At 42.2% G+C, this 15,762-nt stretch overlaps 1 protein-coding gene across 2 annotated transcripts in view; it reads right to left on the bottom strand.

Moving 5' to 3' along the window:
* LOC132327224 (ubiquitin-conjugating enzyme E2 E2) overlaps nucleotides 1-14,693 on the bottom strand; it is a 202,039-nt gene extending 187,346 nt beyond the window's left edge. Inside the window, exons 1-3 of one of the 2 annotated variants that reach the window (XM_059846192.1) lie at nucleotides 14,411-14,693; nucleotides 9,591-9,774; nucleotides 1,576-1,626 (exon numbers count right to left, since the gene is read on the bottom strand). In XM_059846192.1, coding sequence (XP_059702175.1) covers nucleotides 1,576-1,626; nucleotides 9,591-9,766 — 227 coding nt within the window. In that variant the 5' untranslated portion in view covers nucleotides 9,767-9,774; nucleotides 14,411-14,693. Of the gene's footprint in view, nucleotides 1-1,575; nucleotides 1,627-9,590; nucleotides 9,780-14,410 lie in introns of both variants that reach the window. The other variant, XM_059846183.1, reaches the window with a different exon arrangement.
* Between the last annotated feature and the right edge of the window lie 1,069 nt (nucleotides 14,694-15,762).

Below are 15,762 nucleotides of genomic sequence, written 5' to 3'. Positions count from 1 at the left end.
CTTACTTTACACTAGCTAGCAAAAAAAAAAACAAATATTATAGTATCTTGTATACTGAAACAACCAACTGCTTTGTTATAAAGAGAAGGCTTCAGAAAACTAGAAAAAAATGACACTGCTGTAAAAACCTGTAAGCCTTTCACTCTCAGTTCAAAGACTTAACCATTCTTCTACAACAGACTGAAGTTTCATATTCATCTCAGCAAATCAATCCGCTAATAGGCATCAGTCATCAACACCGAAGTAAAATCTGCCACATGAAACAGCTTTGATGTGATTGAAGACTCACACACAGTCGTAAGCATGACAGAACAGCTTAGCTATTAAAATGTTTTATCCAGCAAAAAACTGTTCATCCTAATTGACTGAAATACTCTTTGAACGCTATTATTGCAAGGCTACTTCACTAAGCAGCGCCTTGGTACACAGCCACTTGACTTATATCTTGAGATCCAGCACAACCACATCAAATCTTGTTAGAGTATTTTCTTACACATACTTTTGTCAAGAGACCAAAACAATAAAGCTGACTGTCATTTTTACTACCAGTTGCTTAGTTAATTCGATACTGAAACATACTGGGATTCATTATAAACGCTGCATGCAATCAGCCATTTCTATCAATCTTTCTTTTTAGTGCAGTAACAGAATGAAACCTACTAACCACATCAGTTGAAATGGGTTGGCAGGACTGGGTGGAAGCTCTTATTCTGCACTCTTATCCCCGTCACCGTGAGAGGTGCAGTAGCAGGGACTTCTTTAAACAGCAATGTGCAGCCCTGGCCCAGCTCCAACACTGACCATATGTCACAAGCTGACAGATAAGAAGCCCGAGACAGCCATCTGAGAACAACTGTACACAGCCCCAGCCACCAGACAGTGAGGGTTTCAAGGTCTACCTCATCAGTCATTTCAAAGCCAATTTTAAACATAACAGAAGGAAATATACTTGACAAAAAAACAGCTCAACCTGCCCCCCACCCCTCAAACCAAACCAAATCAAACCACAACAAAATGAAATACCCAAACCAAACAAGCACACAGTCATTTTCAGAAAGTCTATATGAAGCTATACTCTAATTCAGGAAGTGTCCATTGAATATCACAATTGATTGCCACAAACACAGTCAGAAAATTACTCACAGTTTGTGCCTATAACACTAACAGTTTGTGCCTATAACATTGTCCATTCTCCATTATATTCACAGTGTATTAACAAGTTGCAAAGAAAGGAACCAAATACACCAAGCAACTGCCACCAAGATTACATTTTACAGAATCAAACAAAATACTATTGATTTAATATCTGAAATGAAGGATGATTTGATATTTGTCCTGTATCTATTAATGCATCACAGAGTTCATCCATTTATGCCACTACTTTGGTTACCAGAAAGTATGTCATATCAATTCTTTATGCGTAGGCAACATATTATCTATCAGCTTTTATTCCAAAATTACTAAATGATCAGCACAAAGGAATAACTAAAATTTACTTCAGTGCCCTATGCAATTTCCACAGTTCCATACATTTCATTTCCATATTCCAAATTAATAAAATCCAGGTGAACTTACCTACAGTTCGGAGGAGGGTCTAATGTAATTTCTGCAAGTTCTTTCTGAATTCTTAAAAGAAAAAAAAGATACTATCAGGGCTTTTTTTCAATCTGCTTCTTTCAACTTTATGAACATTTCTACATCAATCAATAGTAACAAAATATAATTCTTAGAATTTCTGACTGAAAGCTGATCTATAATGTTTCATGAAACTGTGCAATAATATGCAGAAAAACACCCAAATATTTTCTGAAAAATGAACATCCAATATGGAAAAAATGCCATGAGCAGCCACCAAGAAAATCACACTTTTTCCACAGGTCAGGAATCTCAGCTCCTTGGCTCACTTACACAATTACTAAATATCTCAAATACCCTCTTTCTCTATTTCCCCTCTGACTATATGTCTTGCAGTTCTTGCCCTCCAGAATATTTAGCTTCTTAATAATGTGTATTATACTAGCAGGGCAAAACCCCCCAACTCAAAGGAAAATTGCCCAGAATAAGCTCACCCAGGACTTCACAACCTCCTACATTTACTGGAGGGCTGATATCTGCTGCCCCCAAAGGGAAGTGCCCCAGCTCCCTGGTCAGCCTGGGGACCTGCTGCTGGATTTGCTCTGATACCTGCCTTCTTTTACTAAGGGGACAAATGCTATCCCAGATACAGTCTAATGAGAGCTGAGTAAAGGCAGATAAATCTCTTTCATTTATCTACGGACTATGCTTCTGTTAATACCTCCCAGGAGGCAGCTCAGCCTTTGTCGCTGCCTCACACTGAGACTGCTGTCTGCCAAGGCCCCCACATCCTTCTGAGCAGAGATGATCCCCAGTGTGTATCTGAGAAAGGGGTAAGTCCTCCCCACATCCGTGGTGTTCATCTGTCCTTGTTGAATTTCATGAGTTCTCTGTCAATCCTCTCCTGCAGCCTGGCCTGATCCCTCTGAGCCATAGCCCTGCCCCGGTGTGTACAAACTGCTTGTCATCTGAAAACTTCTCAGTGCACTCTGCCATGTCCTCCAGGTCACCAATAAAGACATTACAGGCATCCTGCCAGAGTTCTTCCTCCAGGGAGAGCAACTTCGTTGTTAAGGATTTCTGGATATTCCCAGGCTGACACTTCCCAGCCAAGTCCTTGAATAGCTGATCTCTGCCACAGCTGGCAATGGGGGCTCTTTTTCCTTACACCAGCATCTGCATGAGAGCCAGCATCTTGACCTCTGAAGAAATTTAAGTATGCAGAATACGATACAGAGCTCCCAAAGGAACTCGTAGGAGTTTACAGTTCCCAAAGACTTGCCAGATTATGATGCCATAAGCAGGACTGCAAATGCCACCTTGCCCATAAACTATATCCAAGGCTTTTTTCATAGGCTACTTCAGTGCAAAAACATAAACATGTAGAAGGAGGAAGGAAAAGAAAAACAATTCAATACATCTTCAGTAGTTTCTTCTTGCCTTCTCCTTCACAAGATTTCATGCACAGAGCAGATTGCTATTTCTATTATTCCCTACGCTAAAAAAGAAATATTAACAAAATAATACCACTCAAATTCCTAAGATAGGTGCTCAAGCCACAAGCCAAAGGTTCAGGCCTGACCTAGACATATCTTGTTAAAAAGGACTGCTACCCATTTTGCATATAAATACAGGTAAAGAAAATGGCTTATCAAAATAAACATTCAGGTATATTGGCATATATAAATTAAAAAGAGCAGTTTAATTCTTTATATAATGCTACAATCCAAACACAATCTTGCATGTTAAGGAGCCTCACAGCCATTATCAAAATTCCCCTTATGCCACTATGAACTGATTTTATGGCTCTAATGAATAAATGGAAACAACAGCAGTAAAGAACTGGCCTGAACTGAAGCCTGTACCATTCACATTCTGAATGTGGGCAAGATCTGTAGGCAGAGGCAATAATAATTTATTAAGACCTGATGACAGTATTGAAAAGATAAAAATACTCTTCCAGATGCTTAGATTTTTTTTAACTTCTATGCATATAAATACAGGCAAAGTAAATGGCTGATCAAAATAAGCATTCAGGTATATTGGCATATATAATATAAAATGCCCCTGCATGCACCAAATGCTCTCACCCAACTTGGTGCCATCTCAAAACTTTAGAGTGATTCTGCCATATCCTCCAGGTCACCCATAAAGACATGACAGGCATCCTGCCAGAGTTTTAACTCCAGGGAGAGCAACTTTGTTTTTAAGGATTTCTGGACATTCCCAAGCTGATGCTTCCAAGTCAAGTCCTTGAACAGCTGATCCAGCTGGGCGCATATACCCTACATACAGAGCTGGTGTATACCCTACACACACACAAACACACAAAGTTATTCCTATAGAGGGGAAACAATTTGATCTTTACTTGCTTTTTCTACTCGTTGAGAAGTTTGTACCTCCAGCATACAAAATTCCTCCAATAAATATCATCACTTTCTTATAAAAATACAGGCACAGTCTGCTTAATCAAGGCATCTCCTTTTTAATTAGTGAATTTTAAGCACAACAAAAATGTTGTTTTAAAAGTTAGCCCATTTTAAACAATCCTAACAAATCACAACTTTTAGAAAAGAGATCTTATAACTATGGGAATGCTTAAAATATTTCCTCTGTATATTACAAAATTCTGCCATGATTCTGAAATTTATAGTACCACAAATTCAAACTACAGAAAACCTAGGCTGCATGGAAACTTCCGTTTTGCGGTTTATGAGTTGTTTTGCTTTCTCAGCCTTTTCTGAAGTTACAGAATGATGGCATTGCACTTGTTTTTGGAGTCAGAGATCATTCCTTTGTTTTACATATAGTAGTAAAAACAGCTAATATTTCATGGCATTAGAGTGAGTATGAGGCACGTCGAGAATGGATTGACAACTTCAACAATGTCAGTCCTGGATCAAAAACTTTACATTTTTGCTCCTAAATCCTAACCCATGTTCCTTACATTCTGAAAACAAAACACTCTCATTTTCTCCATCTGTTCTAGTTCAACCCAATACTGCTAATGCCAAGAGCACTAAAATGGCCCTTTATCAACCTATTCTATGACTGAGCAGACACAGACAAACCACCTTTCCGCCTAAAGATGTAAAAACTGTCTATTAATGTTCAAAATGTTCATCATTGCTCTCGCAAACATCTAAGACAAAGATGTTTAGTTCATGATTATTTTTATACAAACAAGATAAACATATTAGTACAATACTGTCCACCAATTGCTCCTCAGCAAGCTGTCCATGTTTATTCTCCTGCTCTGTGGTGTCCCAAACTAAAATTAATTTATACACCTTACATTTCTTTTGTTGCAACCTTAATTTACCTTGCATTCACGCTGAGAGCTCATTCATAAACAGTTTCTGTAGAACAGCTGACACATAGCTTGTTCACATGTCACAGCATTCAAAGTTACAATTAAATCATCGGACAGCATCCCAGCGAGCCTTGCACTGATAGAGACCTCCAGTGTGCAAGCTGCCCTTTGTCTGCACGTGCTCTGGCACTCGCCTCTATTCCCATTGAGCTGCCCCCAGAATCTGCCATAGGAGAGGATGTGCCTCGTTTCCTTCGCTGACCACAGAGGATTCACCGCGAGAATATGCAGCCTCTGGCAACAAAACATTTTTTTTCAGGGTTCTTTCTGGCATCTGTTTCTTTGGATTTTCTGCCTCAATAACAGTTATGTTTAGAAATGTCAGAGAGGAAAAACCCTCTAAATTAAAATCATTACATATATCCAGTTTATATTTAAACTAACGACATTTTGGTTTATTACATTTTGGATAATGGGGGCGATGGCAGGGGGTGAGGCCCTTGCTGATAATCAAAGCCCTGGGCTGCACACATAAGACATTTAATTTGCAGTGTCAAATCTGATACTTTGTTTGGTCTTTTGAGGAGTCATCTGACTCTTCTCTCTCATATATATACACACACATATTAAAAAAAATAAAATTCCCTCCATTTAACTAACAGAAAAGAACAAACACAGTTGCCTTCCAGTAATGGTGCAAAGGTTAATCTACTTGTAAATTCAGAAGCATGAAAGTACATTGTGTATTTCAAATATTATTAATTCTCACAGACACATATTTACTACTGTACCAAGCCAAAAGAGACTGAATTCTTTCATTCATGAAACAATTCTCTAAAGCTAACATGTTAGAGAATTTCCCAACATTATTACTAGGAAAATAAATAAAATAAAGGACTAGATGACAATAAACTCTTTTTACCACATCTGCTTTTCTAAACTACACGTCTCTCTACCCATAAAAGCCAGATGAATCAATACCCTATATTGAAAAATATACTACTTAGAACATACTTAAAAATGCAGTCACTGGTATGTATTTCAATACTAAATAAATTGTGACTGAGCAGGAAATTGATCTAAAGATGGTTAGGTTCATACTGGAGGAAAAGAAATATTCTCACCTACTTATTAAAAGATGGATAAATGACAAGGATATTTCCTGTAAGAAAAAGCACTCTATATTTTGCTGTCAAATTCAACATGCTAAATATTTCCAGATTCTGTGAAAAACCTCACAGGAAAAAAAAAAAAACGGGGGGAAAGGCAGGAAATGCTCAGTTTTGTTGAATTTCAAATCAATTTAATCTATCACTTATTTGCTCCTCCTTAAGGCTGCAACTTCTTTGAATAATGAAAAGATTACAACTAAAGCTGTACAGTTCACAATTCCTTGTAGGCACAGATATATACTAAAAAAATTCAGGATTGGACATAAAGGTTTAGAGATTTTCAACCAGCAACTTCAGGAACCAAGCAAAACAATACATTTATTTGTTGAGCTACTATGTCAGCCAAGAATGGTTACGCTTCTCTCAATCCAAAGGTCATGCTAAGAATTGCTACTTAAGAGGTAACAAGATGCCTGCTGTTTTCAAGGACAGCAATTCAATTCCATGTCTGAACTGTAATTGTGATATGCAGCGAGTTTCTCAATCTTGACATGTTGGGTAAGAAAGGTTGCTATTTAAGGTGATGCCCTCTGGGTGAGGAAAATTGAAGGACCGGTACACTGCACAACATATGCTGCAAGCTATTACACCTGTATAGCAGCTAGTCCTGAAGTATTAACAGAGAAGGACACCACGTGATGGCATTCTGCCTTCTTGATGCCATCCACAGCAATGCTAACAGAAGAACCTCCATATCTCAATAGTAAAAATCTTACTTAAATAGATATATGAGTGGTTTCACATAGCCTCTGTAATCAGATCACTTTGGAAAGCAGTTAAGCTGCATGAACAGTATATTCATACATAAGACAGGGAGCAGTTTACAATTACAGAAGCAGAAGTCAGCACACTGCTAAATCTTGATTATTATAAAATCTCATGCTACTGAAAATTCTTTAAATCTTACTGAATCCACAAACACACAAATGGAAAGCAAAACAGGAGTCTTCCAAATAGAGAGACACAAACCTTCCTCCATATAAAGTAGGTATCATAATGCAATCTGAAAAAACTGTGGCTAGAATTCCATGTGCACAAAAAAGCTTTCCAAGTGAGAAAATCGGATTTCCAAACTCAGGTGAGAATCAAGCCTGTAGTCTGTGACTTTAGCTCCAGTGAACTTGCTGGTGTTCGAAACTTCTAACAGGAATTAAGGAATCTTGACAAAAGCCACAACTGTGCTACGCTCTGCTGTTTGAGTGTTTTTACTGATTGTTTAGCAGAGTTGACTCTTTTCACCATAATAAAGGTACCAGAGTAAGGCCTTATTAAACCTGCATTTTCTCATTCATAATGAACTAAAATAACAATACTACTATGAAGATCTTTTACACAGACTGTTTTTGGAATACTTATTACATATTGTGGACTTTAAGACATTTTTCCTTCCTTTATGCTACTCCCCTCCTTTTTAGCCTCTACTTTAATTTCTGATTTAGCTTTCTTGAGACATAACTGATTTTAATTAAAAAGCATTAAAAAAAAAACCTGCAATATGAAAACCTGGCTAGATTAGAGAAGGTGTAATCCCAATTCTAACACAATTACAAACTACTGAATATTCAAAGACAAAAAGGAAAAAAATTATACAAATAAAAACCCCCATTACTACAACAACTGTTTCTGTAACCCTTCCAGAAAGTGCTGTAACAACCAGCACTCCTAAATTACATTTCTCTGCAAAAATACTGTACACATATCTACACAACTATTGTAAGTCATGTCAGCTTTTAAAATGTATAATCAAATATATATTTCTAAAATGTATAATCAATATTACTACACATGTGAAACTAGCTTTAGAGTCTAACTGGCAAATGTACTGAAGTCAGCAACTGATGGCATAATTAGTTTCAGCAGAACCATAAGCAGATATGATTAAACTTTAAAAGGTTTAAGTAATTTTATCGCTGTAAAATGCTTGTTGATAAAAGCTCTAAGCTTTGAAGATACAAAGCTAAGATTAATAGACCAATTTCTGATATATCATTATTAATTTTTTAATAGGATAGTGTCCACAGGCCCTTGTCAGAATCCTAGCATCATTACACCAGGCATTGTACAAAGTTCAGAATACACAGACTGCTTTCTAAAGATGCTGGAAATTGTTTTTACGACCTTAAAAGTCATGACTAATCCAATATTTCTAATTTTTAAAAAATAGTAATAGCAGGAAGCAGACGAAAGAGAAGAAGACCAGAAACCATAACGGCTGTGAGGATTAACTACATTAATAACATCATGATTTCTACTGAAAGCTGGGTGGGGTTTTTTTCCATTCTTGTCATAAAAGGAAACACAGGCAAGTTTTGCTGGCCATTCTGTAAGTGATATGACCAGGTAATCTCCTAATGGCATCACAGTAGGAATGTGTGTCCAGTATTTCTCTAGGGAATAAAAATTAAGAAAAACTAGCTGTAAGAAAGGAATCTACAGCAGAAGAAAAGTATGACATGACAATACCTCACTGGAAAGATAAAAGATACTTTAGTATCTTCACTAAAGAATCTAAAGATACTTTAGAAATGGATTTAATTGGTAAGGGACAGATCAAGGCAAAACAAAGACTTGAATCCTGACTAGATGTATGCACATGTTTATATAGTATTATTTACAGACTCTGACTACATGCATATGTTATAAATTACGGCAGCAGGGGCTTGATGCTTCTCCTTTACCACAGCACCACAACTCCAGTGTTTTCTCTTACAGTTTACAATGCCTTGGACTAGCAAAGAAACGAGATCTGGGAATTCTGCATCAGGACAGTCTGCAGAATTGGTCTCTTGTCAGATTATTTTATGAATGCTTTTTAACTTCAATCACTATAATCCCACTTGCCCAGGCTTACAACCCTACGTGTACCAGCGAAGCAACACTAAGCTGTAAATTCCTTCTGTCTGGTCTCAGCAAGACAATCGTTATCTGGAGATGGACATGATACCACAGAATAATTTAAACAGCTATTCTACAAACCAACCTTTCATCTCAATCAGAAAAGGGAGGGAAAATAAATGGGTATTAAAACAGATCACAGTTTCAAGTAATGAAACCAACACACATTTGTTGTTCACTCAAGTATTTCTGACCTGACCATCTGGGAAAAGAAAAGGCAGTACTTCATGGCAATAGGTATTATGGTAGTCCTAACATGCTGAGTTACTGAACTGTCTGAAATGTTTATGGCTAATTAACTGTAAGTTACACTGACAAGTTTCAACATCAGTCATACATACATATACAGAGATATATTTTATAAGGCTACAAAACTGTCTGAGTTTTATTAGCAATAAAAAAATGTCAGCTTTTATCATGCAAGTAACTATTAAAACCATGTGAAAGAGGCAAACTGACAAAGAAAGGGAAAAGTATACAGGTCTCATTATTGTGACCAGTCTCAAAAGGTTATTGCACTGATACAGTAGTGTTATAATAAAACAATCAGAAAATTAATATACTGAGTCAATACATGGATTTGATGGCCAGCTGAAAGAAGAGAAAGGAAGAAACAACCAGGAAGAACACTGTACCTTTTAGCACTAGTTGACAATTTAGCAGCTGTTTTGCTTGATATTTTTCCCTCTTTTTTCTTGGGTTGAACTTGCTCCCTTTCTTGTTCCTGCTGAACGCCTTCACGCTGATCTCCATCAGAGCTGCCTCCACTGGTGCTTGGACTATCATCCACTCTCTGCCCCTCTGTAGACATGGCAGATGCTGCACTGAACAAAGACAAACAAATGAAGTTAGTTTTTTGAGAAGAAACTGCCTAATTGTATTTCTTTCATGCTTAAGGAAAGAACACATGGGATATATGTCCTGGTCCTAATAAAATAATGCTTGTGTTACAGTAGTTCAGTAATCCTTGTACTGAAAAGTTTTGCCACCAATATCTTAACAACAATTCAGGAGCTGGCAATTTTAAACCCTATATCACTGCCACCCCCCAAAAAACCCCAACCAACCCACAAACAAAAAATACAAAACAAACACACAAACCAATCCTCCCGCCAAACTCTCCACACATACACACACATATATATGTATGAAAACCAGAAGTTACTGAAGTGGGAAACATAATCCAGCAAGTGTAAAACCATTCACTGTGAATTATGTTTTTCAGCCACTCAGCAATATCATCAGTTAGCTGTCCCATCAACTATGCCACTAGTTCAAATCTACCACAGCTAGTTAAAAACTGAGAGTTATTACTATCTTAGGACTCTCTGTTATCCCATATGAAATAAATCTGTGGGCTCATTCCAAGTGTACAATGTGGGTTTCCACATTACAAAATCCACATCTTGGCATGCTTGATGGAAACACAGAACTAAAATGCTCTAACACAGGACTGTTTGTATTTACTAAAGCAGTGAGCACGTTGGTAGAGGATATAACAAAGTTTTTCCTGACATTTCGTTCAGGCAACATGAGGCAACAAACCTGTCAGAGAACATGAGCAGCAAGAAATCTCAGCATATTTCAGAAGTTCATGCTTTATTCACACACTTCTGATACTAGTTAGCTATTTTAATGTCTTCCTTCATTTTAAATAGTATAACAATATGCCGACAGATGAGGAATTACAAGCCCACTGTTACAGCTGTCATGACTTCTCAAACTCTCAAACTGTTCTAATGAAGGGCAGATGTCCATGAAAAGCCCCTACTGAATTTGCATATCTGGTGGCACTGACTGATTTAAAAAAAAAAAAAACAAACCAAAAAACCAAAACCAAACAAAAAACCCAAACCAACAAAACCAAAACCAAATTAAAACCAAAGTGAAACCCAGGTCTTTAACTCCAAATCTGTACCTTATATACCTATGCTACATATCCTTCTCTAGAGATTTTTAACAAAAAGCACACAGGCCCAAACGTTACTTGCTTACACCCACACAATCCCCATATATCTGGGTGGTTTTCAGATCAAATCTGTCTGAATGAAGAATTTGCTCTTTCCTACACAAAGAGTTTCAAATTGCTGTGAACTTCGACTTGCTTTTCCTCTTACCTATGTACAGACATCATCACAATTAAGAACAAAACTATTCACCTTGACTATTATATGTTTTAAGACTTGGTCAAGGGAGGATAATGAGATTTCAGGCTCAGATTCAACCATGCTTGTGCTATGGATTAAACAAAGTTCATCTCCCTGTACATATTTATGGAAAGAGACAGCAAAGGAAAAGTAAATTAATATCAATGCCAACAGGGTTATGTTGAAAAGGATGCTTTTAAAGAAGGCCTAAGTGTTCTTGTTACAGAATAGAAATAAATTTCCTCCTATACTAAAAAACCTTTGCCAAGATCTAATTCTATCAAATAATACACACTATGGAGTAGAAAAAATAATCTCTTTAGGCATTATTGACAGATCCAACTAACTTCAGGAGGAATTAGGTCTTTTTTGTCTATCTTGTGAAGCTATACTGAAAAAGAATTCTGGAAGTATAGCACCCCTTCAAAATGTTTAGGCATTAAAAGAAACAGCAATCAATACCAAGTGATAGATATGTGACTAAAGTTTCCCTTCATCAGCTTAAGCTGCATTTTTGATTTTATAACAGAAAATAGTATTTTTGAATCTAAATATATATAAATACACAACACCTAACCTGCTTATTAGGGTAACTTAAATAATGCAGAGTTTCTGTCCTAAAATTAAAATACAAAAAATGTCCACTCCTAGAGAACAATTTCTCCTATAGTACAGCTACAACAATACATTTAACATAGTTCATAAATTTACACAGGCTGATGTTCAGATATTTAAATCCTGGTTGTGAGATTCCAAGGTAAAGCAGTAGAACACTTAGAGGTAATAAACAACAAAAGTATCACATTCTGAAAAGTCAAAATATACAACTGTAATGCAATTTTGGTAGTAAGTACCCATTTTCCTTGCTTCCATATAAAGCTAAAATACAACCTCATCTCTTTTTATAACACTTAATGTTGGCCTTTATTTGCCCTAGATTTTACTTCTGACCTTTGCTTAAAACATCTAATTTTAAAGAGAAAAATTCTCTCTTCACAATGTACATAAGCTTTAACACTGCAGGCCAGAAAGTTAAAAGCATATTTAATAATGCTTATATGCATAGGACATCTGCTATGAGTAATCTTGGCTATAAATATTACTATTATCCAAAAAACAACTGTATTCACTTCATAAGTTCAGGTTACTATCCAGCAGACAAACACTGTAACAGTAGCCCAGAGCATATAATTACTGTAACATGTAATACCAGCACTTACAAGAGGAAAATGTTTAAATCTGTCACTCGATGTCAGGCTAGTTTCTGGGGTGGGGTGAAGGGGAAGATTGGCTTTTGGGTGTTGTGTTTTGTTTGTTTGTTTTTTTTTTCCTTTCTCCTTCTATCCCTGGTCCTCTTTCTAACATCCAGGCAATTCTTTCTATTCCCTCTCCTCACAATATCTGCAATTTTAGGAAGTTTTGTTCAAGGGATGCTCAATAGCATGTTTTAAGGGGCCTGAAAGTAGACACGTCTAATGGGATCAAACTTAGAAGACATACAAACATATGAAAAAGTAAGAGAATGGGGGGAAAAAAAGTCAACTGAGAGGATGACACTATGAAGAAAACATTTTGCTGCCACTAACACAGACAGAAATACAAGATACTCCTTGAATCTGAAGAGCCCTAAGTGTGTTTGCAACTGTCACACAGGGCGAGAGGGAAGACACACGATGTCCAGGTTCCCGGCTGCCAGGCTATTCTACATTCAGACGAGGGTTGCTAACCTCCCTGCTGTTGTGCAGAGAAAAATGAGCAGAGGGGGCAGAGGAAGGAATGAAGGGGGACTTAAAAGTCTCTGCCTTAACGTGAGATGAATCAGCACCGAGGGAGATTACAAGTGTAACTACAACGATCAATTTGAAGTGAAGGGTGTCCAAAATATTTTGCTTTTGTCAAATACATCCACCGGCACCTTCCCTTTCCTCCTCAAACTAAAAACAAAACCAAAACAACAACAATAAAAACAAATACACCAACAACAAAAACAAACAAACCATCAACAAAAACAAATAAGACAAAAATACCCCAAACCACTAGTCATTATCAGATATCACACACCACCAAAAAAAAAAAAAAAATTAAAAAAAATCCACCAGTCGGGGACAGCAAGATTCTGGCTATGTGCAGATGGGTCCCAAGGGCGGCAGAGCTAGTGATGATGTCTTTCTAAAGCGCTCGTAATTTCCTATAAGCCAAGATAAATTGAGTATTTCTGCAGGGTCCACCACGAGCAGCAATGGCAGCAGCCGCCTTACTTCATCTTCATTAGAAACCATAAAGAGCAAAAAGACCACAGCATCGCGGGACGGGAGGCAGAAAGAGCCCTGTCTGTGCAAGAGGAGGGTCCGCCACTGAGAGGGGCACCCGGAAGGATGGGACAGGACAGGACGGCAGCCCCGGGCTCCCACGGCCCCTCGTGGGCACACGCGCGACTCTCCCGTCGGGAAGCCCCCGCAGCACGGGAGGGAGTGGGGGCCACGAGCATCCCTAGAACCACACACCCCCCGCACTCCCACGGCCGGGCGGGCGGCGGCCGGGCCAGGGTGAGAAGTAAGAGACAACCGAGGAGAGGAGGAGGAGGAGACTGAGGGAGGAAGACGTAGGGGGCACATGCGGAGAGGGAGAGGGTTGGGCTGCGGGGCTCCTTGGGGCGCGGGGGTGGGGGGTTAATGCCTTTCCCGAGGGATTCCAGCCCGGGGTGCCCACCGCTGCGGCGGGGGCTGTGGGGATAGCGCATCCCAGGAGGCTCGATGGTGGTGGGGGGCAGGGGGTACCCCGGAGCCCCAGCGACCTAGGGGCGCAGAGAGTGCCGCGGGGACCATGCGGAGCAGGGCTGGAGAGGGGGTGGGGAGGGGGGGTGGTCGCTGCTCCCGCCCGCAGCAGGGCGAGCAGGACAAATGGACACGGAAGAGTTGCTGAAAGGGTGTGGGGGTGCTGAGGAGCAATGGAGGCTGGATGGAGCCTGGGGGAGCGAGGAGCGCCGCCAGAGATGCCGAGGTGGCCGGGGGCGGCGGGGGGGTGGCCGGGACGGTTGCTACGAAAGGGCACGGCAGAGGATGACAAGGGGGGCAAGGGGGTACCAGGCAGCACCAGGGGGATGCGGAGAGGGTAGGGAAGATGAAGGATAAAGATAGAGACCGAGGGTCGCAGATAAACGGGGGGGAGAGAGAGGGTGCAGCCGTGGGGGAGGGATGGCGAGCGACGGGGGGGTAGGAGCCCGGCGGGGGGAGGGGAGGCAGACGGGGAGCTCAGCCGGGGCAGAGGTAGGGGTACCCCGGCAGGGACGGGGGCAAAGCCGCTACTACCTGCAGGCGAGCGCAGGTCTCTCTCTCTCGCTGGTGCCGGGCACAAGCTGCGGGACAATCCGTCGCGGTCGCCCCGACTCCGGCCGGGCGCGGGGCTGGAAAGGGGCTGCAGCCGCTCACTGAGTCATGAGCTCGCTGTCCCGCGCTCCTCGCTCTCGGCTTCCTCTCCCCTTTGCCGTCTCTCCCGAGCAGCAGCGACAGCCGCCGCTGCTTCTCCCACCGCCGCCGCTCCTGCCCCCGCTGCCCGGAGAGAAGTGAAGCCGCTGCCGCGCGCGCGCGCGCACCCCCGCCGCCGCCGCCTCCGCGCGCGCGCGCCCCCACCCGTCCGCCCGGCGCCGCGCGCGCGCCCGCCAGCCAATTATCCCGGGCGCTCGCGGGCCGCCGAGGGAGGGGCGGGAGGGCGGGGGCGCGCGCGGTTTCGGCAAGGGAGCGGGGCGGGGGGGGGGGGGAAGTGACGGGATGGGGGCGCGGGCGGGCGCGCGTCCGCGGGGGCTGGCGGAGGCCGCGCGCCGCCGGGCAGGGGGGAGGGGCAAGAGGCGGTGGCGGGAGCGCGCGTTAAAGGGAAGCACCGGGGGCTGGGCGGGGTCAGCGGGGCAGAGGAAGAAGGAGGAGGCGGGAGGGGATGGGGGTGAGCCGGGACCTTCGGCCGGGGATTCGGGGGGGATGGAGGTGAGGGTACCCGGCCTTTCTTCCTGCCGCCGCCGGGCTGCCGTGGGCCCCCACGCGAAAGTCCGGGAGGTGGAAGGGGCGGGCCGGGGCAGGGCAGGGGGCGGCGGAGGCCGGTATCAACTTTCTTGGCTCTTCTCGTCTTTTTCGGCTCCTTTGTTCCCCTCGCCAGTCGCCCTCTCCTCCGCCCCCTCCCCGGTCCCGGCGGCCGGCACCTCCCCAGCGCCTTTGTCTCCGCGGAGCCGGAGGGAGCAGCCGGAGGGGACGCGGCCGATGCCCCGGCGGGGAGGGACGCGGTACCTGGGGAGGGGCGGTGCGAGGGTACGCGGTGCCTCGGCCGGCCTGCAGCGAGGGTCCAGGCCCTTGGCACTTGGTGGCCACACTTTGTGTTACCGTGGTACTTTCGACCGCTGCGTGGCATCAGCACGGCTGGGTGGCACAAACCGCCCCCGGCCGCTGGCGGCCCCGGTGACGTGCAGCATCCCGGCTGGAGATAGGCGCTGTCGCCTGATTGTGGCCAGGTAAATGAACCTCACCTCCCACGCAGGCTGGCATTGCCTCTGTGGAAAGCATCGCAGTCAGGAGTGGGAGAGGCCAAGGCAGAGCCGCACTTAAATGTTAGTTGTTAGTGGGAATATTAACCTGGAACAAAACAAACCTCCAGCAGAACTGGCTGTCAGGTAACC

The sequence above is a fragment of the Haemorhous mexicanus genome, chromosome 1 (assembly GCF_027477595.1).
Source record: "Haemorhous mexicanus isolate bHaeMex1 chromosome 1, bHaeMex1.pri, whole genome shotgun sequence".
Classification (NCBI taxonomy): Eukaryota; Metazoa; Chordata; class Aves; order Passeriformes; family Fringillidae; genus Haemorhous; species Haemorhous mexicanus.
Note: the sequence above shows the minus strand (reverse complement) of the source record. Positions and strands in the feature narration are given on the sequence as shown.